The sequence below is a fragment of the Hemitrygon akajei genome, unplaced genomic scaffold, assembly GCF_048418815.1.
Source record: "Hemitrygon akajei unplaced genomic scaffold, sHemAka1.3 Scf000080, whole genome shotgun sequence".
Lineage (NCBI taxonomy): Eukaryota > Metazoa > Chordata > Chondrichthyes > Myliobatiformes > Dasyatidae > Hemitrygon > Hemitrygon akajei.
In genome coordinates, this window is record NW_027331966.1 from 1,701,231 (window position 1) to 1,726,318 (window position 25,088).

Below are 25,088 nucleotides of genomic sequence, written 5' to 3' on the forward strand. Positions count from 1 at the left end.
GGTCCAGAATGTTCCCTATGAACTGTGCTGCTAATCAGGGAGTGAGGCATCTGGGGAGGGGGGAGGGAGGAGAGAGAGGGGAGAGGGAGAGGGAGATAACTATATAGGCGGTGTTTCCCTTTCCTCATGGTGGTGAAGTGGATGGTCTGCGGGATCGGGAAGGGGTCCTCGCCTCCTGGATGGGGCAGTCTGGGTGGGACAGGATCACTGTCTGCGTGCCGAAGATATCACTTTCCCATCGGTGAGTATTGAGACCGATCCCAAGCAGAGAGATCTGATGTTGGCTGTGAGCCCTGCAGTGAGGGCCAATTACCCATTTATTATCCAGTTATCTGGGCTCATCAAAAATGTGTCGACTTCATTGAATTATCCAAACTAAGAGCCCAGGCTGTCTATTTCTGCGGAATTGAAATGGAAGTCCTGCCAACAGGTCACGTGAGACTGTTTACCGCAGATCTGCTCCGCCCTCCGCTTTGTGATGAAAGATCACGTGGTGTGTGGTACAGTCCCCGGATGTGTGGTGATGCTTCCTCCGTGTGTTCGGGAAATCTGATATTGGCCACTGAGTCCCATTAACTTCCCTGAACTCGCCTCGCTTCCTGAGGCTCCTCACATTTGTTCTGGAGCTTTATGGCTGTTGTGTCTTCTTCCGGACTGGGGTGGGTGAGAAAGGAGAACGTCCCAGGTTGTGGGGATCTTTAATTTCACTGCCTGCTTTACCGAGCGACTGGGAAGTCTAGGGTGAGAATGGTTTCTGTGATGTGCTGATCTGTATCCAAAGGTCTCTGCCGTTCCTCGCAGTCACGGGCGGAGCAGTTACCATGCAAAGCATGGGATGTAATGATAAAATTGTACAAGGCATTGGTAAGGCCAAATTTGGAATATTGTGTGCAGTTCTGGTCACCGAATTATAGGAAAGATATCAATAAATTGGAGGGAGTGCAGAGACGATTTACTAGGATGTTACCTGGGTTTCAGCACTTAAGTTACAGAGAAAGGTTGACCAAGTTAGGTCTCTATTCATTGGAGCGTAGAAGGTTGAGGGGGGATTTGATCGAGGTATTTAAAATGTTGAGAGGGATAGATAGAGTTGACGTGAATAGGCTGTTTCCATTGAGAGTAGGGGAGATTCAAACGAGAGGACATGATTTGAGAGTTAGGGGGCAAAAGTTTAAGGGAAACACGAGGGGGTATTTCTACTCAGAGAGTGATAGCTGTGTGGAATGAGCTTCCTGTAGAAGTAGTAGAGGCCAGTTCAGTTGTGTCATTTAAGGTAAAATTGAATAGGTATATGGACAGGAAAGGAGTGGAGGGTTATGGTCTGAGTGCGGGTAGGTGGGACTAGGTGAGATTAAGAGTTCAGCACGGACTAGGAGGGCCGAGATGGCCTGTTTCCATGCTGTGATTGTTATATGGTTATAAAGTGTGAAGTGTCCGGATGGGAAACTTTCTAAGGTGCGTTGATAAAAAATTTGGTGAGGGTCAAAGCAGAAATGCCAAAGATCTTTCTGTTTGTTCTAACTTTGTCATTTTAAGATCCTTTATACAGTAGTGTGTACTATTAATTCAGTATCTGTGTATTGCTGGAGAACTATCATTAATCGTCCTTGATCTCCTGTCCACCTGGTTCCAACTGCTCATTCCCTGCCCATCTTGTTCAACCTTGTCCAGTTTCTCTCCCCTCAGCTTCAGTGATATGCTTCAACAATCTGGGTCAAACTTAGTCCACCTCGTATCACACCTCTCCAATGATATATATCAGCAATCCTTCTTCTAACCCTTGTCTTCATTGTGAAGTATTCTTTTACACCTTTGGCCTCGCTGAGTTATTTCCAAAATCAGTTTTTGTCAGCTGGATTGCTGGAGGGTCATCAGGTCCCAGTTCTGTTGTGGATTGGTGTGGAGGTGCTAGTTTTTGAACAGTGACGGGATGACACACTGCAGCATTTTACTGGCAGCAAAGAGTACTGGGAGAGTTGGTGCTTGGACTCTAGTCCTGTGATTGTTATTCCAGGCAAATGGAAATGCTGATGTTTTGGCTTTGACTTTGGTTAGTGCCTCTACATTTGGGGCTGGATTGTCATCCTTCTTCAATGAAGCAGAAATTTCGAGCAGCTGGACATTGGTTGTGGGGAAATCCTAGATTGCACTACCCAGTGTGAGATTCAGGGACAATCTGTGAGACTGTCTGGGATGTTGAGTGGCAGATTCAGCTGTGTGACTCGGTGAGGATGGGTCCTGGTATATTACAGGTTTTGATCCAGGTAAGATGGACCCAAGGATTGAGCTGCTTGGGCTTATGAGGTGTTGAGCGAGTATTTCTGGTCTGGGATCAGATGTTTGTTTCTGGAGTTCCTTTGGAAGCAATGACTGCCAAAGGAGAGGCTATGAGTAAATCGGCAGTTCCATGTTTACAACAGTAGAAATAGACCCATGAGTTTGGTGTTCAAACTGTGTTTGGAAATCACCCCCCCCCCCCACACACTTTCACCTGTCTGTCACTCGGTGGAAGTCAAGCAGAGTCTCGAGTTGCTGGAGCTCTGCATTAAAAACTGAAAATGTTTGAAGTCATTCTGATGAAACGTTATTAACCTGAATTGTAAAGTTTGTTCCCCTCCCCGCAGCTGTTCCTTACCTGCTAAGCATTTCTGGTAATTCCAGTTTCTTTTCATTGAATTCACCTAGGAATGGTTTATATTTCCTGAAATTAACCTGGAAATGAAAATGGCTCATTCTGTGCTAGTAGAACAGTAAAGAAACCACAACTTTTCCCTGTAAATTATTCTGGTACCAATTTATCTCTTATTCCTGGAAATGTGTTCAGTACAGTTGTTGCTAACAAGATTCACATGAATAATCTCAGGAATGATCGGCTTTATGTATGAGGAGCATTTGATGGTTCTGGACCTGTGCTCAATGGAGTTCAGAGGGACAGTGGGGGTGGTGGGAGATGTATGGTTAAGTAAACCTACCGAATGCTGAAAAGCCTGGATACAGTGGACATGGAGAGGATGTTTCCATTAGACAGAGAGTCTGTGACCTGAGAGCACAGTCTCAGAATAAAGATGCTTCCCTTTAAAACTGAGATGAGAATTTTTTTTGGGCCAAAATATGCCTGATCTGTGGAATTTGTTGCCGCAGTAGTTGGTTGAAGCTGCCATTTGGGTATATTTATGACAGAGACTAACATATTCATGATTGCTGAGTAGCTCAGGGTTACAGGAGGAAGGCAGGAATATGGTGTTGGAATGAAAATCAGCCATGGTTAAATTGTGGGTCAGACCAGATGGATCGAATCACCTAATTCTGTTCCTGACTGAATGATGGCTCCTCCTTATCCCATATCATTCTGTGATGTGTGAGTGACAAAAGATTGTTTACTGAGATCATTATATCTGCCTTCAATGTTTAAATTTAAGTGAGTTTTGTTCTTAGTAATACTAAGCAGAAATGTTTGGTTCTCCTTTTCATTGTTAATGTGTTTTGTTATCCCTCTGATTAAAGTTAGACCTGCGGAGAGAGGTTTATTGGAAGAAAAACCTCAACTGGAAGCAAACCACGACTGAAGACGGGGGAACAGCATCAAGTGAACCAGCCCGGGGATTGAGAGTATCAACTGGAGAGAACAACTCTGAATCAACTGACTTGGAGTTCCCAGAGATTCAGTCAGGAGAAAGTTTGGTGAGTCTCATTTACCCAAACACTGGTCCTTTAGACATTACATACCAGTACAAGGGAAGGTAAGAAATAGATGGAGTGAGACTGAATGTGCCCAGAACAACCATTTATACCTCTATCAGACCGAGTTGCAATCACTCCAGGTCTGGTTATGTGCTGCCAGCAGTGCAGCCCTTTAAAACCACTCCCATTCTGTGGAAGTCGAATATGGATAAAGTCACTCAGAGTCCGTATAAGTACAAGCTCTTGACTCCAAGCACCCGATGCTTACTCAGTTAGTTGCTCAAACAGGAACAGTCTGTGAATGTTCCCGCCCAATGCACTAACTGACTAACAATTCCCCTTACACCACAGATATATCCGTACAGATACTCCCCACACAAGACAGGTTGGAGCCAAAGTTATTTACTATGACAGCCCCTACGGACAAGTTACAAAATAGTCATAATGGCTCACACACACAGAGCAGACTGAAGCTGTCCTAGATGTGAATGCGCAAGGAGATAAGCAAGGTCTTGGTCCCCAGGGTGTCCTCATGGGTCATCCATAAATGATTTACCACCTGGGGTAACCCTCATGGAATAGGTCTAACGGTAGGACCTTCAACCAAGTGAGTCCAGTCTCCGCTGTTAGTTTGGCCAGTTACTCTTCAGAGTGCCATTTGCTCTTTCCACTGTGTCAGCGGCCCGTGGGTGGTGTACACAATGGAATTGTTGCTGGATAGCTAGTTCGTTACGTACCTCTTTGTTTACTTTCTCCACAAAGTATGGGCCATTGTCAGAGCTCAGCATCTCTGGCAGGCCATACCAGGGAATTATTTACCATTATAATACCTTCATAACAGTCATAACAGTATTATTGGTAGTTGGAATAGCTTCAATCCATCTACTAAACACATCTATAATAACTAAGCAGTATCTGTAGCAATGTACTCTAGGCAATTCAATAAAATCAACTTGTAGACACGAGAAATATCCACCTGGCAAGGGAGTCGTACCCGGTGTGCAGGGTACAGGTTACCAACCATTCCCTCCTTTCCCGGGTGTGTACAATTATGTATATAATCGGCCAATATTGGTAAAAACTGTGTAGGAAAACAAACCTGTCCCACTGGGGTGATCCAAAAACCTAGGTCGGGGTCTTTCTGGCACCCCATCTGGGACCACAGTTTGTGCTCCTCCTCAGAGGCGTTCCCCGGAAAATTACGTACCTCCCTCATGTCCGGCAAACCCGTTCTGCTTAAGTCATGGAGGGTTGCTTGACGGGAACCCGAGGGGACTACAACTACTGAGGTTTGTGCTGCACTTTTCGCTGTCTCATCCGCTAAAGCATTGCCTTTCGTGACATGGTCGGACATTGAGGTGTGGGCCGCTCATTTAATAATAGCCAAAACTCGAGGTAGCTGTAGAGTGGTGAGTAAGTTGTTTACAATGGTGGCATTACTAATGGGGTGGCCAGAGGAAGTCCGGAATCCCCACATTCCCAGAGAGCCCCTTAGTCATGTACAATTCCAAATGCATAGCGGGAGTCTGTGTAAACGTTCCCACTTTTGTCTGTTGCTGGGATACAGGCACGAGTCAGAGCAAACAGCTCAGCCTTCGGGGTGGAGACAGCTGCTTCAAAAGAGGCCTGCTCAATTACTTAACTTTCGCCACTATCGTATAGTCAGAATATTGTTTTCCTGCTGGATCCACAAAAGAGCTTCCATCCTCATAAAACGGTGTCTCAGGCTTGAAGGCGTATTGTAGAATGGATGGGAGAGAGTGTCCTTCTTTGATGGTGAGCTGCACAGGGGGGCAGTTGGTGTGGCTGACTTCATGGCCTGAAATTGCGCAGAGATGGGGGACAACGACTTGGGTTTGTTCAATATTAAAAGAATGTCTTACCAGATGTCCCGTCTTCACCTCAGAGTCCTTCCAGTATCGGAGTTGGCCCGCGGCCAAGTCTTGCCAGTCTCCGTCGGTGCTGGAGGCTTGTTTCAGCAAGGTGTAGGCAATGAACTCTAGGCTCTGGCTTGAAGGCAGGGCAAACCCTAATGGTTGTATGGGGAACCATCAGTTCTGTCTGTCGCCAAATGATATCCGGAACTTTGGCCAGTAATGCTCTGCCCTCTCTTCCTTTATCCTCTCCAATCACATTGATTGAGGGACATTGATTGTGTAGATAGCCAGAGGTTTTTTCCCCAGGGCAGAAATGGCTAACATGAGGGGGCATAGTTTTAAGCTGCTTGGAAATAGATACCGAGGGGATGTCAGGGGTAAGTTTTTTACCCAGAGAGTGGTGGGTGCATAGAATGCACTGCAGGTATTTGTGTGAGAGTATTTCAGTTACTGTGGGGCCAGGAGCCCGTGCATCTCAGTGGGAACAGGGAATCATACCAATGGAGAGAGTCAAACTGAGCCAGGTCACAGATTGGAGATGGCAGAAATGCCCCATTCTTACAGGGACAGGAAGAGCATCAGAGAGTTTAATGGTCGTTCCAGATACCAGCACTTTGCCCAGTTAGAAGACGATTTCTCCATCCAAATTGTGTTGAACCTCACTGTAACAGTGTGAAGTCAGTTCACACCTTGACAACTCAAGTGATCTCATATGAAATGTTGCCCTACTCCCATTGATGGATTTTGTAAATCTCTTCACAGGCTAAAAATAACAAGTAACTTATCTACGGGAATCTCGAACACAACACGCCAATTTTGCTGTCTCTGCCCAGATATTTAATAAGTGGAGCAAGGGATTCATTCGATTATCCTTCCTGCTCAGACTGTGGGGAGGGTTTCAGTTGGTCATCTGACCGACTGGCACACCGGTCATTTTACACAGGGGAGAGGCCGTTCATCTGCTGAGACTGTGAGAGTGGATTCAGTGAGTCTTCTCAACTGAAGGTACATCAGCAAGTTCACACTGGACAAGGCCATTCACCTGTTCGGACTGTGGGTGAGAAGGGATTCAATCGGTCTTCCATTCTGTGGACACACCAGTCAGTTCACACAGGGGAGAGGCCGTTCACCTGCTCAGACTGTGAGAGTGGATTCAGTGAGTCTTCTCAACTGAAGGTACATCAGCAAGTTCACACTGGACAAGGCCATTCACCTGTTCGGACTGTGGGTGAGAAGGGATTCAATCGGTCTTCCATTCTGTGGACACACCAGTCAGTTCACACTGGGCAGAGGCTGGTTATCTGCTGAAGTTGTGGGGCAGGATTCACTCGGTCATCTGTCCTAATGGCTCACCAGCGAGTTCACACTGGGGAGAGGCCGTTCACCTACTTGGAATGTGGGAAGGGATTCACTTCATCATCTCAACTGAAGGTACATCAGCGGGTTCACACTGGGGAGAGGCCGTTCACTTGCTCAGACTGTGGGAAGGGATTCACACAATTAGCTGGCCTACAAACACACCAGTCTGTTCCCACTGGGGAGAGGCCACTCACCTGTTCGGACTGTGGGAAAGGATTCACTTCGTCATCTCAACTGAAGGTACATCAGCGAGTTCACACTGGGGAGAGGCCGTTCACCTGCACAGACTGTGGGAAGGGATTCACGCAGTTGGCTAGCCTACAAGCACACCATTTAGTTCACACTGGGGAGAGGCCATTCACCTGCTCGGACTGTGGGAAGGGATTCACTCGGTCATGTCAACTGAAGGTACATCAGCGAGTTCACACTGGGGAGAGGCCGTTCACCTGCTCAGACTGTGGGAAGGGATTCACAAAGTTAGCTAGCCTACAAGCACACCAGTCAGTTCACACTGGGGAGAGGCCGTTCACCTGCTCAGACTGTGGGAAGGGATTCACTCAATCATCTCATTTGAAGGTACATGAGCGAGTTCACACTGGGGAGAGGCCATTCACCTGCTCAGACTGTGGGAAGGGATTCACACAGTTATCTAGCCTGCAAGCACACAAGTCAGTTCACACTGGAGAGTGGCCGTTCACCTGCTCAGACTGTGGGAAGGGATTCACTCTGTCATCTTGCCTACTGACACACCAGTCAGTTCACACTGGAGAGTGGCCATTCACCTGCTCAGACTGTGGGAAGGGTTTCACTCGGTCATCTCAACTGAAGGTACATCAGAGAGTTCACACTGGGGAGAAGCCGTTCACCTGCTCAGATTGTGGGAAGGGATTCACTCGGTCATCTCAACTGAAGGTACATCAGCGAGTTCACACTGGGGAGAGGCCATTCACCTGTACGGACTGTGGGAAGGGATTCAGGCAGTCAGCTAGCCGACAAGCACACCATTTAGATCACACTGGGGATAAGCCATTCACTTGCTCGGCCTGTGGGAAGGGATTTACTCGGTCATCTGAACTGAAGGTACATCAGAGAGTTCACACTGGGGAGAAGCCGTTCACCTGCTCAGACTGTGGGAAGGGATTCACACAGTTAGCTGGCTTACTGAGACACCAGTCTGTTCACACTGGGGAGAGGCCGTTCACCTGCTCAGACTGTGGGAAGGGATTCACTCAGTCATCTCATCTGAAGGTACATCAGCGAGTTCACACTGGGGAGAGGCCGTTCACCTGCTCAGACTGTGGGAAGGGATTCACTCAATCATCTCATTTGAAAGTACATGAGCGAGTTCACACTGGAGAGTGGCCATTCACCTGCTCAGACTGTGGGAAGAGATTCACTCAGTCATCTCGCCTACTGACACACCAGTCAGTTCACACTGGAGAGAGGCCGTTCTCCTCCTGTTAATGTGGGAATGTATTCACTCAGTCATCTAACTTTATGTAACTCTCACTCCAGCTAGCAGCTTAATATAAGGGGTGATAGCCCCCTAGCTCGGTCAAATTTGGGTGGATGCTGTGCCATGTCCCCTGTTACAAATCAGTACCCCAAAATAACAAACAGTACACAATATGTGATTAATAATTCTTACTTTGACTATAGGGTTGTAAAGTAAAAAAAAACAGGGCCCACTCTCCCCATTTGTGGCTTCTCATCTCTCCCCAGCAAAAGCCCATGAAATTCTCTCTTCCAGACTCACAAGAAAGAACATTTCTGTCATTGGATAGCCCAGCACTCCAAAACCCTGTTATCTCTAGTTGTAACTTCGATATTGCTGCTACAGAGAAACCACTACCTCAGCAGTGAAACATTACAGAGAGGCCATTACATCAGCAGTGAAACCTTACAGCACGTTACACTTGTGACTCACTACCGGGTTCTCACTAGGGAGAAAGTTTCAATGAGCTGCATGCTGGATATTTGTCCATCAACGTTGCTGAATGCAATTTTGAGAGTGACTGTAGGTGCTGAACTCTGCAATTATTGCTGCTGCTCCCCAGGCACGGGAGGAGTTTCTTCTGCTGCATATTCACCTTTAATGGGACTCGATCTGTGACAAATGAATTAGTTCTGTCTTAAACTCTGTCTCCGGTACTTAGTGAATTTATAACACACCTAGTGTACAGTAGAGAGTCACCTCAGGCTGGCTGAACACTGCCAGTGATTCTGTTCCACAACAGATCTTTCAAATCCTCACCTGTTGTTCACCTCTCACTCTCCCTGTGAATGAGGTCCAAATAGTCACCACTCTGTGGGTGAAGAGGTTTCCTTTGAATTTCCTGCAGACTGAAGAAGTCGAGCTGACTGCACATCTGTCTGAGATGTTCTTTGCCCCTCTAGTCTCTGGGCTGAGGAAGAATGACATTGGGAGTTAACCTTCTTAATCACGACTCATGTCCACATAATGGGTCACTTTCCCCGCTTCTAAAGTGTTGTTAGAGAACACCACTGTCCTCTAAAGACTGAAAGCAGAGTGGGAAACCATCAACTGTATTTTCTTTATTTTGTAATTTTTTTTATTGAAGTTTGTTATGAGTGATGAACAGTCCTGATGGTCAATGGGGTGCAGAGTTAACCATTCCCAACCCCCCTCCTGAGAACTACGAACTATTGCTGTTGTTATGCTGCTCATGAGCGAGAGAGATAAAGCCCAGGCAAGGACATCTGCTTCAGATAAGAGGAGGAGAGAGACTGTTGATTTACTGTATTTTGACTCTTCCTGGATTATTTACCTTCCACTACAAGGACTTCACTTTGCACGTTAACATTCCTCAGGAGATAACAGGAGTGGCCTGATTTGGTGGACTCGGTCATTCAGAGTTGATGGATGAAAGACAGGTCTGGAGAGACACCCTTCAGACACACCAGTGGACACTGACTGAGTGTTGGAAACACACAGAAAGGTGGGAGCTTCGGAGACCGAACCAGGAGATCAGTCAGTAAAGCTCACAGTGTAACGGCAGGGCCGGTGGGGACGTGTGTGTGTGTGTGTGTGTGTGTGTGTGTGTGTGTGTGTGTGTGTGTGTGTGTGTGTGTGTGTGTGTGTGTGTGTGTGTGTGTGTGTGTGTGTGTGTGTGTGTGTGTGTGTGTGTGTGTGTGTGTGTGTGTGTGTGTCCACTCATGCCAGAGTGACGAGTCCACCACAGAAGACCGGTCTAGCTGAAGAACAGAGGGGTCATAACTGAATGGCCACAACGACACGATGGATTAAGAAGGACACAAAAGGTTTTCCTGCCGCAGCTGTTGCTGTTACATCTCGCTCGCTCTCTATCTCTCTCTCTCCAACGATTTCAATACAACACCACAGCATTTATGAACTGAACTCTATACTTTACTATGACAATTCATTTACTCCTAGACATTGATAGAGCTTGTTTATTATTGATTATTATTATTCCTACACTTTTAGGTTTATTACTGCTAACTTGTTTTATATGTATATTTGCATTTTTGATATTGTATTGTGTAGTTTACTAATAAACACCTTTAGTTTGATACCACCAGACTCCAACGGATTCTTATTTCGCTGCTGATCAGACACCCAGTTACGGGGTATGTAACAAGTTCATTAAACAAACAGTTCCATAAATTGTATTTCAGACATTGTACATATATAATCATATATATCACAAAATCTCCACAAAGTATTTATCTGGAATATACACTTATAGAAAACAGTGGAAAGAAAAAAACAAGCAAAAGGAAAGAACAATGAACAAGTAGGGAGTGATTTTTTTTAGAGATTCATTGATTTGTTAGATTAAAATCAGGCCTATGAGGCATTATGTAGTTAAACCATTTTTCCCAGTATGAATCAAATCGTTCCAGCTTATGATTAACAGATGCTGTTATCTTCTCCATTTTTCAAATGTCCATTGTAATTTCCATCCATGTATTTAAAGTTGGGCTCTCCTGTGATAACCATTTCCTAGTAAGAGTCTTTTTACCAGCCACCAACAGTATATTCATTAAATATTTAACTCTTTTCACACATTCTTGAGGTATATATCCAAAAGATATGGTCTTACTCTCCAAGGGTATTTCACATTTAAAGATGTCTTGTTCGGGCATTATGTATCGCCCTCCAATAGTTTTTGATAACAGGGCAGTCCCAAAAAATATGATAATGATTTGCATTTTGATTTCCACAATTTCTCCAGCAAACAGGGAGGTTACCATCATAATGGGATTTCTGAGAAGGTGTAATGAAATATCTTATTATGTTTTTCCATCCGAACTCCCTCCATTTCTGTGAATTGGTACACTGCCATTGATATCTCCATATTGATGTCCATTCTTCCTCAGATATAATTATCCCTCCTTCCTTCTCCCATTTTGTTTTAATGTATGAAGTCGAATGTGTTTTAGATTTGACAACCCCTTATACATGCTTGAAATTATTCTAGTACCATTATCTGAATTATTTGCTTTTCTAAAGAGCTCTATCAAGCATGTATTTGCCTTGGTTACATTTTTAAGCGTCTTATTAACATATTGTCGCATCTGTAAATACCGAAAAAAATCTTGTTTTTCTAATAAGTGTTTCTCTTTAAGCATTTCAAAACTGAACAGTGTCCCTTCTTTCATTATGTTGCAAATAACTGTTATTCCTTTAGCTGTCCAGTCCTTAAATCTAGCATCCAATTTATTTGGTGTAAAATCAGAGTCATATGCACACCATTTAAGAATTGCAATATCTCCCTCTAGATTATATTCTTTTATAGTAGTTTTCCATATTTTAAGTGTCAATTTCACCCATGGGTTATCAATAGTATTTATGTAACTTTGCGGTTGTTATCAGCCAAAATTGCTTGTATGGGGATGGGAAGTACCCGTTCCTCAATGTTTTTCCATTGAGCGTCATATGATGGGTTGCACCAACGTACCACAGCTCTCAACTGTGCTGCAAAATAATAATCTCTAAGAGAAGGCAAGCCCCATCCCCCCTTTTCCTTTACTAATTGCAAAGTTTTGAGACGAACTCTAGGCCTTTTACCCCGCTGAATATACCTTGATAGCATCTTGTTCCATTGATTGAATTGATTTTGATTAATCAGAGATATAACAGTCTGGGCCGTATATTAATTTTAATAGACTCAATCCTTGAACTGAGACTGAAAAAAGGAATCAGGCTCCATCATGCCACATATTACTTAATTTTTTTATATAAAGGCTGATAACTACATTGTGATAATTTTGCCAAATCTTTTGGCATAATTATGCCCAAACATTTGAAAGACTCTGTGCGCCATGCCCAGGGGTATCGACTTTCAATTTCTCTTGGTGGCCTATAGTAATATGAAAGTATTTGGGTTTTATCTATGTTGATCTTGTATCCTGATAATTGACCATATTGTTCAAAGGATTGCATCAATTTAGGTAAAGAGTATGTTGGTTGCCCTAGATAGATCAAAATGTCATCCGCATAACAAGCCAATTTATGCTCTGTCCCTTTAATAGTGATTCCCCTGATATCTTCATTTTGTCTGATGTATTGAGCTAATGGTTCCAGATATAGTGCGAAGAGTAGTGGTGGCCATGCACAACCCTGTCTCGTGCCCCTTTCTAGGGTAAGACTATTTGATAAACATCCATTGACTTTAATCCTAGCAGCAGGATTGTCATATAGTGTCTGAATAGTTTAAATAATTGTGTCTTGGAAACCAAATCTATGTAAAGCTCTGCAGAGAAAATTCCAATTAACCGAATCAAATGCTTTTTCAGCGTCCACGCTTACCACTATTGCTTCGATTTTTTTTTGGAAAATGATCCATAATGTGAAGTGTCCTTCGTATACTGTCTTGTGTCTGGCGTTGTCGTATAAAACCAATCTGATCATTACCTATCAATATGGGTAGAAACTCCTCTAATCGTTTGGCCACGATGGAGGTAAATAACCTATAAACTACATTAAGAACGGATATTGTTCTAAATGACCCGCATTCCATTTTATCCTTGCCTTCTTTCGGTATAGCTGAGATTATCGCTTCCTTCCAACTGGGTGGCATTTGTGCCTTTTTTAGAGCCCAGTTCAGTGTGGGGAGTAAAACAGGAATTAACTCATTTTTAAATTATTTGTACCACTCTGCCGTATACCCATCTGATCCTGGTGACTTGCTTAATTTAAGCCGACTAAATGAAGCTTTTTAATCAACTTCAGTTATGTCATCAGGCATCCTTTTATTTTGTTCTTCGCTTAAAGTGGGTAACTCTAGAGAATTCAAGAAGGTGTCAATTTGGGTTATGCTTCTCCCTGGAACTTTCGAATATAGCGTTTTGCAAAACACTTCAAAAGCTTCTTGAACTTCATTTAGCTTATTTTTTTAAAATCATTTTCGTTCTTGTGTCCCTAATTCTATGAATTGTATTTTCTGCTATCTTTTTTTGTCAGCTTCCACGCCATTATTTTCATAGATTTCGATCCACTTTCATAATGTCTCTGTTTCAGAAACATTTAGTTTTTCCTGATTTCTTTCGTAGCCAAATTATTTATTTCATTCCTAATTCTTTTAATTTCCCCTAATGTATCCTGTGCCAAATTCAATTTGTGTTTTTTCTCTAGTACCTTCAGCTTATTTTCTAAATCCCCTAATGTTTTATTCCTTTTTTTTCTTATTTGAAGATATCGCTATAATTTTCTCTCTTAAGACCGCTTCAGAGTATCCCATAAAATGGGAGGTGAAACCTCTCCATTATTATTCAATTCTAAGTAGAGACCGATTTCTTTTTTAATTTGTTCCTTAAAGTACGGATCATTTAATAGACTTGAATTTAGTTTCCAAATAGTAGATAGATAGATAGATAGATAGATAGATAGATAGATAGATACTTTATTCATCCCCATGGGGAAATTCAACTTTTTTTCCAATGTCCCATACACTTGCTGTAGCAAAACTAATTACATACAATACTTAACTCAGTAAAAAAAAATATGATAGGCATCTAAATCACCGTCTCAAAAAGCATTAATAGCTTTTAAACAGTTCTTAAGTCCTGGAGGTAGAATTGTAAAGCCTAATGGCATTGGGGAGTATTGACCTCTTCATCCTGTCTGAGGAGCATTGCATCGATAGTAACCTGTCACTGAAACTGCTTCTCTGTCTCTGGATGGTGCTATGTAGAGGATGTTCAGAGTTATCCATAATTGACTGTAGCCTACTCAGCGCCCTTCGCTCAGCTACCGATGTTAAACTCTCCAGTACTTTGCCCACGACGGAGCCCGCCTTCCTTACCAGCTTATTAAGACGTGAGGCGTCCCTCTTCTTAATGCTTCCTCCCCAACACGCCACCACAAAGAAGAGGGCGCTCTCCACAACTGACCTATAGAACATCTTCAGCATCTCACTGCAGACATTGAATGACGCCAACCTTCTTAGGAAGTACATTCGACTCTGTGCCTTCCTGCACAAGGCATCTGTGTTCTTTGTTTGTAGGTCAAAATCAACATTATCACTTAAATGAATTTCCTGTAAATATACCACATGGGCTTGTTCTTCTTTTTTCATTTTGGATAAAATTCTCTTAAGTTTGATTGGATTTAATAGTCCATTTACATTAAAATAAATGAATTTTACCTTGTCCTTAACCATCTGTATTTATCTGTCAATGTATTATTGAAATTACAATAGAACTTAATCGATCTACTCCCTGAACAAATAAGAACCAGGAAACTCAAATAATAACAAAAATGGCAACAATCGTGTGGGTCCAAGGCTGAGGTCTCCAGTAGACGACCCTGCGTTGAGCTGGAGGAAATGTCTAGCTGTGGGGGATAACCCCTCCTACTTGTGAGTTGAGGGCCCCCATTGCAGTATTCATAAATGTCAGTGAACAAATCCATTACACAGAAAAGATATCCCTGTGTACTCCTATATATGTATATATATATATGTATTTATGTGAATATATATATACATGCACAAACGCAAATATACACACACACACATACATACACACACACACACACACACACACACACATACATACACACACACACACACATACATATATATGTATATATTCTCATTTTGGTGGGGGAAAAGGAGTAAGTGAGCGAATAGAGAATAACAACTAAGTAATATAAACAACAACACACACGAAATGCTGGTGGAACACAGCAGGCCAGGCAGCATCTGTCGGGAGAAGCGCTGTTGACGTTTCTGGCCTGCTGTGTTCCACCAGCATTTTGTGTGTGTTGTTTGAATTTCCAGCTTCTGCAGATTTCCTCGTGCTTTTTAAGGAATATAAAATCCACATTATCATGTATTTCTCGAGATAGGTATATCACCGGGTACTTTTGCTTCTGTTTAGCCTCTCAACATTTTTAAAGTTAGCCAAATCTTATGGCTCTTCTGAAGGGGCTGAGGACTGTCTTTGGGAAACTCCCGGTCTCTTCCTGATATGTTTCTCTCGGCTTCCTCCCATCTCTTGCCTTCTCAATTCTCGCACTATTTCCCAAGCCGAGCGGGACAATTCCTCAGCCAGGCTTTCTTTCGTTTTGGTCATGCTGACTGGCAACCCTCTGGCCTTCATGTCTGTAGTCGCCTCTTCCACTGTCTGGTACAACTGCATCCCATTGTCATAAAACGCTCGAAGTTTAGCAGCGTATGGAGTTTGAAATCTAATCTCATTTTTCTTTAATGCTCGTTTCACTTCGGAGTATTCTTTGCGTTTCTGGAGGACCGCGGGGTGTGTAATCTTGGTCGAAATATATTAATTTATCCTCTAAAAACAATATCAATACCCGGAGACTTCTAACAAGGCACGGAGGATTCTATCCAAAGTCCATCGTCCAGCAACAATACACTCACTGGAATAAAGGACGACGGGGACTAGGGAGTGTCAAGGCCACAGTCCTGGATGAAATGAGAAACACCCATGAATATGTCAAGAAGATGGTCCCTAAGGCACTTAAGGGACCTCACAGAGCAGGCAGTGGATATGGAAACAGAAGAGGGTGAACCAGAGCCAGAGGACTAGAGGCCATGGAAGGACAATCCACAGCACGTGTGATGTACCATTGCCGGATATCAGAGGTGGTTGTCACAAGAATGTCTTACCAATGGCGAAATGGCAGGGCTGACGGGCAGACAGAGGCGCTGCTCATGGCTGCACAGGAACAGGGGCTGAGCACGAGAGGTGTGTCGCACCTGACGAGCACCTGGATGGACAAACCTCTGGGCGTTCGCAGCCTTTCACAGGCTCTTCTGAGAAGCAACGCCTCTGGCAAAGGTAGCTTCACGTTGGACGGAGATCAGAGAGGTACCAGAGGACGAGAGGATTGCCATTACATCCGAAGGGCTGTAAGGAGGAGCTGGGGAACTGAGCCTCATATTATTGGTGAGAAATGCAGAGAAGGGATTCTGAAGAGCCGGATTGGGCGATAATGTTTCGCGAGTTGACCTGAGTTTATGAGCATGTCAACAAAAAGTTAGAAGAATGTGTGGTGCTAGGCACTCACTACCGGAGCATTGATATTGACATCGTGATAGCTGGCACAATGTGCTAGAGGGGTGGGGGATGTCCTTATTTAGAAATACAGGACTGGGACCAGTGATGCGTCGCAGCGATCAATGTTGGGTCTTTGATAAATCACTATACAGGTCCTTAATTATAGGTCCGGCATCAACACCAGGGAAGCATGACTTGCATAAGGTTCCAGGGTCATAAAACAAAATCTAAAATACTGTCTGTGGGTTTTCTGGCGGCTTAACCGTATGAAGCTGTTTCATATCATAACAGAGGAGGCTTAACTGCGAACTGCCCGAGTTTTGGAATTTGTGAATTGTATTGTCACGCTACACACGGGAAGATTTAACAAAACTAGAAATTTTATTAATCAAACTGAAAAAGCGCCAAAATTACACATTCTTGTACAATTTGAAATAACTCGGCCATAATTTCATTACGCAAGGACCAGGTCGGCCGAGCCCCGAGGGTTTAGCCCTTCCACTTTAAATACACTCCAGGGTACGGAGGAGTCCTTGTCCAGCTAATTAAACCCCCGATTCGTGAGCAGCTTACAGGTCATCATTGTGATAAGAGGCAAAAGTCCAAGAGTACTTAATTGGACGCCGGCAAAGTCTCAAGGAAAGTTAATTTGAACTATCCAAGGGCAATGGCTGCTCACATGGGAATGAGAGAAGACTCAACTGTAACACATAAACACCAGAAACACAACAATACATTATAACTATCATTACTAAATCTCAGGGAACAGGCACGCACACCAAAAACAGTGAGGAAGGCTGAGAACTCCGTCGGCGACCCGGGTCTGTGACAGAACCCGCCCCCTATGACCGGCACCTGACGGCCCACCGCGATCCAGAATGTACAACGGAATTCTGAAGTGAAGCCAAGATCCGAAATATCCCTGGTTCCTCCGGACCTTATCCGTCACAAACTACAAAGTATTGTAGGTGTCCCTTCAATTTCGTGAGTTAAACAGTCTATGGATTGTGTAAACTGTTTCACCGTCTGAGCTCCTAGGTGGAGTGTGTTGCTTGGGATTCTGGGTCAAATTAATTGCTTCAATTTGGATGCAAGAAAGGTAGGATGAAATCTCATAGAACAGGGAAGTTGTAATCCGTATGCTTGGGAGACTATAGGTCTGACACGGTGGTCAGCAGCACAGGGGCGCCGCAGGGAACCGTACTCTCTCCGGTCCTGTTCACCCTGTACACATCAGACTTCCAATATAACTCGGAGTCCTGCCATGTGCAGAAGTTCGCTGATGACACGGCCATAGTGGGGTGTGTCAGGAATGGACAGGAGGAGGAGTATAGGAAACTGATACAGGACTTTGTGATATGGTGCAACTCAAACTACCTGCGTCTCAATATCACCAAGACCAAGGAGATGGTGGTGGACTTTAGGAGATCTAGGCCTCATATGGAGCCAGTGATCATTAATGGAGAATGTGTGGAGCAGGTTAAGACCTACAAGTATCTGGGAGTACAGTTAGACGAGAAGCTAGACTGGACTGCCAACACAGATGCCTTGTGCAGGAAGGCACAGAGTCGACTGTACTTCCTAAGAAGGTTGGCGTCATTCAATATCTGTAGTGAGATGCTGAAGATGTTCTATAGGTCAGTTGTGGAGAGCGCCCTCTTCTTTGTGGTGGCGTGTTGGGGAGGAAGCATTAAGAAGAGGGACGCCTCACGTCTTAATAAGCTGGTAAGGAAGGCGGGCTCTGTCGTGGGCAAAGTACTGGAGAGTTTAACATCGGTAGCTGAGCGAAGGGCGCTGAGTAGGCTACGGTCAATTATGGATAACTCTGAACATCCTCTACATAGCACCATCCAGAGACAGAGAAGCAGTTTCAGCGACAGGTTACTATCGATGCAATGCTCCTCAGACAGGATGAAGAGGTCAATACTCCCCAATGCCATTAGGCTTTACAATTCTACCGCCAGGACTTAAGAACTTTTTAAAAGCTATTATTAATGCTTTTTGAGATAGTGATTTAGATGCATATCATATTTTTTACTAAGTTAAGTATTGTATGGGACATTGGAAAAAAAGTTGAATTTCCCCATGGGGATGAATAAAGTATCTATCTATCTATCTATCTATCTATCTATCTATCTATCTATCTATCTATCTATCTATCTATCTAGTTAATTTTCCTAATGTATTTAAGGAGACTGATTAAGCGAACTGTTAGTTTACGTGATTCTAGATTGAGTGGGAGATAATTATCTCAAAGCCAGATCCACTGACCAGAGCTGGGAGGTGAATTGAGCACCTCTGTCCGATACACTATCAGCGGGAAACCGTGCCTACGGAAACCCTGGCGCATGAGATGCTCTGCGGTTTGTCCGGCTGATGGTAGATTGTTTAGAGCAATGAATCAGCAAGCCTTGGAAAACCTATGGAGCACAAGTGAAATAGTGGAAAGGGAAGTGACGGAGTCAGACTGGTAATTAAATCTTCAGAAAGGTTAGACTGGAGTCGTGAAGGACAGGGTAGAGGAATGGGGGCTGCTCCGCACGACATTCCGGCGACCAGCAATATCAACCGACGTTGACTGGATGAGCAAAAGCCCGGGTTACCAAGGGGATAAGAGTGACGATCATTTAAATCAGAGTGAGAACAAAGGTGAGCAAGGAAAAGGGTCAGATTGTGAGGGTGAGAATCCCTGTCCGCCACGGAGTTAACCCAGTGAACTGTACACAAGGATGTCATCCGCTCCGTATTCTTTCCGCGGACAATTATAGGATTCATCTCGAAAACTCGGCTCCCTGTCTCTGCATTGCCTTTAAAGTCTCCTGGTGAACCTATCTCCATGACAGTATCGGGCTAGCGCCCTCCAATTCACAAGCAGTTATTCTTTGTAAAACACATCGGGACGTTCAAGTCACCGTCAACGCCCGTCCCGCATTCATCAGGCCCAGAAAGCAACAGATTTTGAAGGGTCCTCAAAGAGGAAGATAAATCCCGGCGAAACACAGAAAATTAGATAGAACATTGGCGCTGATACAGGGTTTCGATTCGAAACGTCGACAATTACTTTAACCTACAGATCACGCTCAATCTGAGTCCTCCTTGAGGTTGTATGCTGCCATGGAAATCTTGACCTTGACCGAGGTATTGCGTCCGATAACAGGCATAGTATCTCAGGAAATAGAAGGAAGTTACCGGACTGTAACTTCCATGGATTCCTGAGAAATGGAGTTCATTTAGTGCAGAGTCAGTCCAGGACAGATCATACAAACAGAACAAGAGGCATTAGAACGGGTGTAAATCAGATGACGGACCGGAGAGCTGCTGAGTACATGGGAATGTGTGAAGTCAGTGGGAGCTGCTGGAAGAAATATCGTGTTCATTGGAAGGTGGAAGTTGGAAGGTTTACGGTATCGTGGATAACCTATGGGAAAGGGGGCAACCAGTTGAGTTTGGAGAGGTGTAGAGTCATTGGGAAAAGTCGGTATGAGTGGGGTTAGTGGGCACTAGTGGGGCCAATGGGATCTGTTGGGGCTGTGGTCCAGTGTGGGGGTATGGTTTCAATGGAACTATGGCGAATGTGCTGTGTTGGAGGAAGCTGTTGGAGAGGAGGATTCAGAAGGGAACATTTTGTCGAAGATTGGGTCAGTAGGAAATATATTTGGAGGTGTGCGGTTCGTAGAGGGGCTGGTGGAATATCGATCAATGGAGTGGCCGATGTGTAATTGCCCAATCAGGTGTTAATGTGGCGGCGTAACTGTTGGAATATTGGGGTTAGAGGGAAAATCTGATGGGAAGGAATAAAGCCATTGTCATACGTCGATCATGAAGAAGTGGGTTTTGAAGGTATTTTAAAGGAGGCGGTGTGATAATTGGGCTTGTTTAAAACTTTTGGTGTCCGGAAGCTCAATGGCAAGGACCCGTGGTAATGGAATGGACACATTGCGTTTTGCTCGACAAGGTTGCGTCTCAGTGGGAAGAGATCTTGCAGTGACGTGTGGTCATTGGGAGCTGGTGGAGAATGGGTGTGTTCAGTGTGAGAGCGTGGGTCAGTGATGGAGGCTTGTGGAAATTTCTGGATCAGTGGGTACTGGTAGCGTGCAAGGCGTTGGGGGATTGGAAGAGGCTTGTCGAGGAGATGTGTTGTCCGTATTGTTAGCTGATGCCGAGGTCTATGTGTCTAGTTGGAAACCAGGCTTACTTCCCTCACAGGAAAATAGCCACTCACAGGAGACCTTGCCCACGCCCAGGATTACGGCTGCACAGGTGGAAGGTCAACTGAGGAAGATCTGTACCAGCAAGGCGGCGGGACCGGATGGAGTTTCCCCACGATTACTGAGGGCCTGTGCGAATGAGCTGGGAGAACCACTACAGCGCATCTTCAACATGAGCCTGGAGCAGAGAAGAGTACCCAGACAGTGGAAAACATCCTGTATTGTCCCGGTACCGAAGAAACCACAACCAAAGGAGTTGAATGACTTCAGACCTGTTGCCTTGACGTCGCACGTGATGAAGACCATGGAGCGGCTGATAATACAGAATCTGAGGCCACAAACCAGGCACGCCCGGGATCCTCTTCAGTTTGCGTATAAGGAGAAGGTGGGAGTGGAGGATGCTATCACGTATTTGCTGCACAAATCCCTCTCTCACCTAGATGGGGTCAGTGGTGCTGTGAGGATTACATTCCTGGACTTCTCTAGTGCCTTTAACACCATCCAGCCCAAGATCTTAAGGCACAAACTAACGGAGATGGGAGTAGACTCTCACATGGTGGATTGGATAGTGGACTACTTGACAGATAGACCTCAGTATGTGCGGTTGGGAGACTGTAGGTCTGACACGGTGGTCAGCAGCACAGGAGCGCCGCAGGGGACCGTGCCCTCTCCGGTCCTGTTCACCCTGTACACATCAGACTTCCAATATAACTCGGAGTCTTGCCATGTGCAGAAGTTCGCTGACGACACGGCCATAGTGGGGTGTGTCAGGAATGGACAGGAGGAGGAGTATAGGAAACTGATACAGGACTTTGTGATATGGTGCAACTCAAACTACCTGCGTCTCAATATCACCAAGACCAAGGAGATGGTGGTGGACTTTAGGAGATCTAGGCCTCATATGGAGCCAGTGATCATTAATGGAGAATGTGTGGAGCAGGTTAAGACCTACAAGTATCTGGGAGTACAGTTAGACGAGAAGCTAGACTGGACTGCCAACACAGATGCCTTGTGCAGGAAGGCACAGAGTCGACTGTACTTCCTTAGAAGGTTGGCGTCATTCAATGTTTGTAGTGAGATGCTGAAGATGTTCCATAGGTCAGTTGTGGAGAGCGCCCTCTTCTTCGTGGTGGCGTGTTGGGGAGGAAGCATTAAGAAGAGGGACGCCTCACGTCTTAATAAGCTGGTAAGGAAGGCGGGCTCTGTCGTGGGCAAAGTACTGGAGAGTATAACATCGGTAGCTGAGCGGAGGGCGCTGAGTAGGCTACGGTCAATTATGGAAAACCCTGAACATCCTCTACATAGCACCATCCAGAGACAGAGAAGCAGCTTCAGCGACAGGTTGCTATCGATGCAATGCTCCTCAGACAGGATGAAGAGGTCAATACTCCCCAATGCCATTAGGCTTTACAATTCTACCGCCAGGAGTAAGATATGTTAAAGTGCCGGGGTTGATTGTATTTAATGTATTTAAGTAAACTACTTAAGAACTTTTGAAAAGCTATTATTAATGCTTTTTGAGAGAGTGATTTAGATGCATATCATATTTTTACTGAGTTAAGTATTGTATGTAATTAGTTTTGCTACAACAAGTGTATGGGACATTGGAAAAAATGTTGAATTTCCCCATGGGGATGAATAAAGTATCTATCTATCTATCTATCTATCTATCTATCTATCTATCTATCTATCTATCTATCTATCTATCTATCTATCTATCTATCTATCTATCTATCCATCTATCTATCTATCTATCTACCGTCAGTGCAAGAATATGGTGCAAGAGGCGTGATTTCTTATGGCGATTCATAATGAAACACTGCTTAATCCTCAGTGTTCAATTTTAAATGCAGTATTTCCTGTTACTCTGTTACTTGTCCTGCATCACCTGGTTATTCAACTACAGACTTACTCAGCTCTTTATTAATGTTAAGAACAACAATGTTCTGCTGCAACTGATCTCTGAGGAAATCCATTGTAACTCTTCCACCAGTCCAGGAAAAGGGAAACATAATAGTGTTCTGTTTTGTTTCTGTACAGAAACAGTTTCTATTACTCCAAGATATTTAATCTTTCTGACACCCAATTATCTTGCATCATCTTATATACCTTTTGGAAATCAGGACCTATCCCACTTGCTTATTCATCCACTGCATCATTGTAGGATTCTATCCCGTTTTTTTTATTTTTGGAAGCGATTTCACTTTAGAAATGCAAATTGTCGATGTGACGACGATAGACCCCATTTGCGGCATTTCATTCCTCTGTTTGGAATGCTGTTTCGATTCGAGACGCGTTATTTGTATTTACCCGAGACTGACCGTTCACAGTGCGATCGGAAACAGTCCATTGTTCCTGCACTTCATTCCCTGACAGATCCCTCACGTCTTCCATCTTTCTAGGATCATCTAATCCCTACCTCTCCAAACTTCTCATATAGATGATAGTCAAGTGATTTTAGCAATTGTATTGGAAAATTTTGTCTAATTGGCAAGCAAAGAAAGTTTAACATGAGTAGTAAAACTTAATACTGTGATATACCTTACTAAGGCAAAATTGACAGGTTTCCGTTAGTTCCGCTGAAGATAATATGAAATACCCCAAAAATCATTCATCTTCATAACAATGAATGACTCATGACTCCCGCCTTCCGGAATAGTTGGAGTCTCGCTTGTCCCACTCGTCCAATGTGGTCACGGGTGACAGGTTCATTCTCGTGCGTCCAGTTCATTTCCTTCAGCAGACCGGCAACAGCTACAATCGTAGAATAAGTGGATCAGCTGCAGAACTTCCTGCTGAATCTTTGAGACTGTGGAATAGAAACATTTATAAATCCATGTTGACCGTCCTATTTACGGATCATGGTGGAAATGTGTTTTTATTCCGTTATGGTGTTAATATGCTTGAGTATCGGGGAATCTGTTCATAACTCAACAGCGTTTCCGGCAATTTGAATTAAACTAAGTAAACCAATAGAATAACCCCCCCAACACACACACACACACACACACACACACACACACACACACACACACACACACACACACAAACACACAAACACACACACACACACCACACACACACACACACACACACACACACACACACACACACACACACACACACACACACACACACACAGAGTTGGGAAAGTTAGTTCCACATGGACATGTGGCTGTATATATCAGTTGGGTCACTAGGGAGGTTCAGCTGTGTAAACCTGTTCCAGACCATAAAAAACGTAAAGACATTCAGTGTCTACTGATAAGTACAAACAATTTACTCAGTGCATTTGTAATTAGGCTCTGTGATCGTTGCCGACCCGCTCAGCGATACCGCACCCCGGGACGGGAGATATGGATCAATGGCATTGAAATGCAAGGAGCCGGAAAAGTAAATTCAGGACAGCAAATAACTCGGGACAATCTGAGTTTAATTGATTTCATCTGTTTTCAATACCGGATTAGAGGTCAGATCGCCATTGCCTAAATGATTATGATGCATTTCTATCAGTTTTAATCGCGGTAAACAATCTAATGTATTGGGTTTTCCTTTGTTGGAATCACAATGATACTCGCTATTTCCAAATACTATTCCCGCGGGTAAACTCTAAGAGAGGGTCTGCATTACCTCCGACAGATCTTTTGATAAAATCACCCGCCTGAAGGAATGAAATGCGACTCGGCCGAAACTCTCCATGTAACTCAGGCCATAGAGTCCCTGCAGCATCTTTATAAATACTGTCTGCATTCCTTTCACCGTACGACTGCTTTTCCTATATCAGGGCGTCCAAAACTGAACAAACCTCCAAGCGCGGTGTCTCCAATGTAACCAACGTGTCGGAGATTTATCCAATGCCGGCATTAACAAGGGAAGCGCCAGAGATTCTTTGGAAGATGTCCCAGGACAGCCCTAGTTATGTTTTTGATTGCAAGCACATATTCTGTAACCACGATCCTGCAGGCCAGTAACGTTCCCTCTATCCTTTGTCACTGCTGCGCGGACAAGCCATTGCTCTGAGCAGAAATTTCTAACATGGTCTGAAAACTGCGCGGCATTTTATGCTCATCAAACCAAGACCAGCCACAAGTCACACACACACGTAAAGATGGCAGGCAGTCACAAGTGACTATGGCAAAAGTAAAATGCTTTCATTAGACCGCATCGGCATTCAGCATGATTTGTTAACAATGAGCCACCGACATCCAATCTGTTTATTGTTAGAGTTATTATTGCAGGATATTTCATAATTTTAATAGCAAATATTACAAACATATGTTGGCATAATTTCTAAACTATATTAACATTCCATACAAGAACATACCAGCTGCACGACAACAAAGGCTATGTTCACGGCAGCATTTCAGTTATTGAGCGGCCGCGCACCATCTCATCTTAGAAGGAACAGTGCTGACACCAGGGAACACAAATAGGACTTTGATTATGAGAAGTAATC

General features: G+C 44.2%; 2 protein-coding genes across 3 annotated transcripts in view; both read left to right on the forward strand.

Moving 5' to 3' along the window:
* LOC140722572 (uncharacterized) overlaps positions 1-25,088 on the forward strand; it is a 175,586-nt gene that overhangs the window by 1,657 nt on the left and 148,841 nt on the right. The window contains exons 2-3 of one of the 2 annotated variants that reach the window (XR_012097671.1): positions 3,505-3,681; positions 6,321-6,739. The gene's annotated coding sequence lies outside the window, so the exon portion shown is untranslated. Of the gene's footprint in view, positions 1-3,504; positions 3,682-6,320; positions 6,740-25,088 lie in introns of those variants that run through there. The other variant, XM_073037287.1, reaches the window with a different exon arrangement.
* On the forward strand, positions 6,748-9,728 carry LOC140722567 (uncharacterized). The gene has a single exon (XM_073037273.1). It carries the CDS (start codon positions 6,903-6,905, stop codon positions 8,379-8,381), a length of 1,479 nt encoding a protein of 492 aa, XP_072893374.1. The 5' UTR covers positions 6,748-6,902; the 3' UTR covers positions 8,382-9,728.

Bases quoted from the DNA above. Each gene is read 5' to 3' on its own strand.
- LOC140722567 (XM_073037273.1), top strand. From the start codon at position 6,903: ATGGCTCACCAGCGAGTTCACACTGGGGAGAGGCCGTTCACCTACTTG.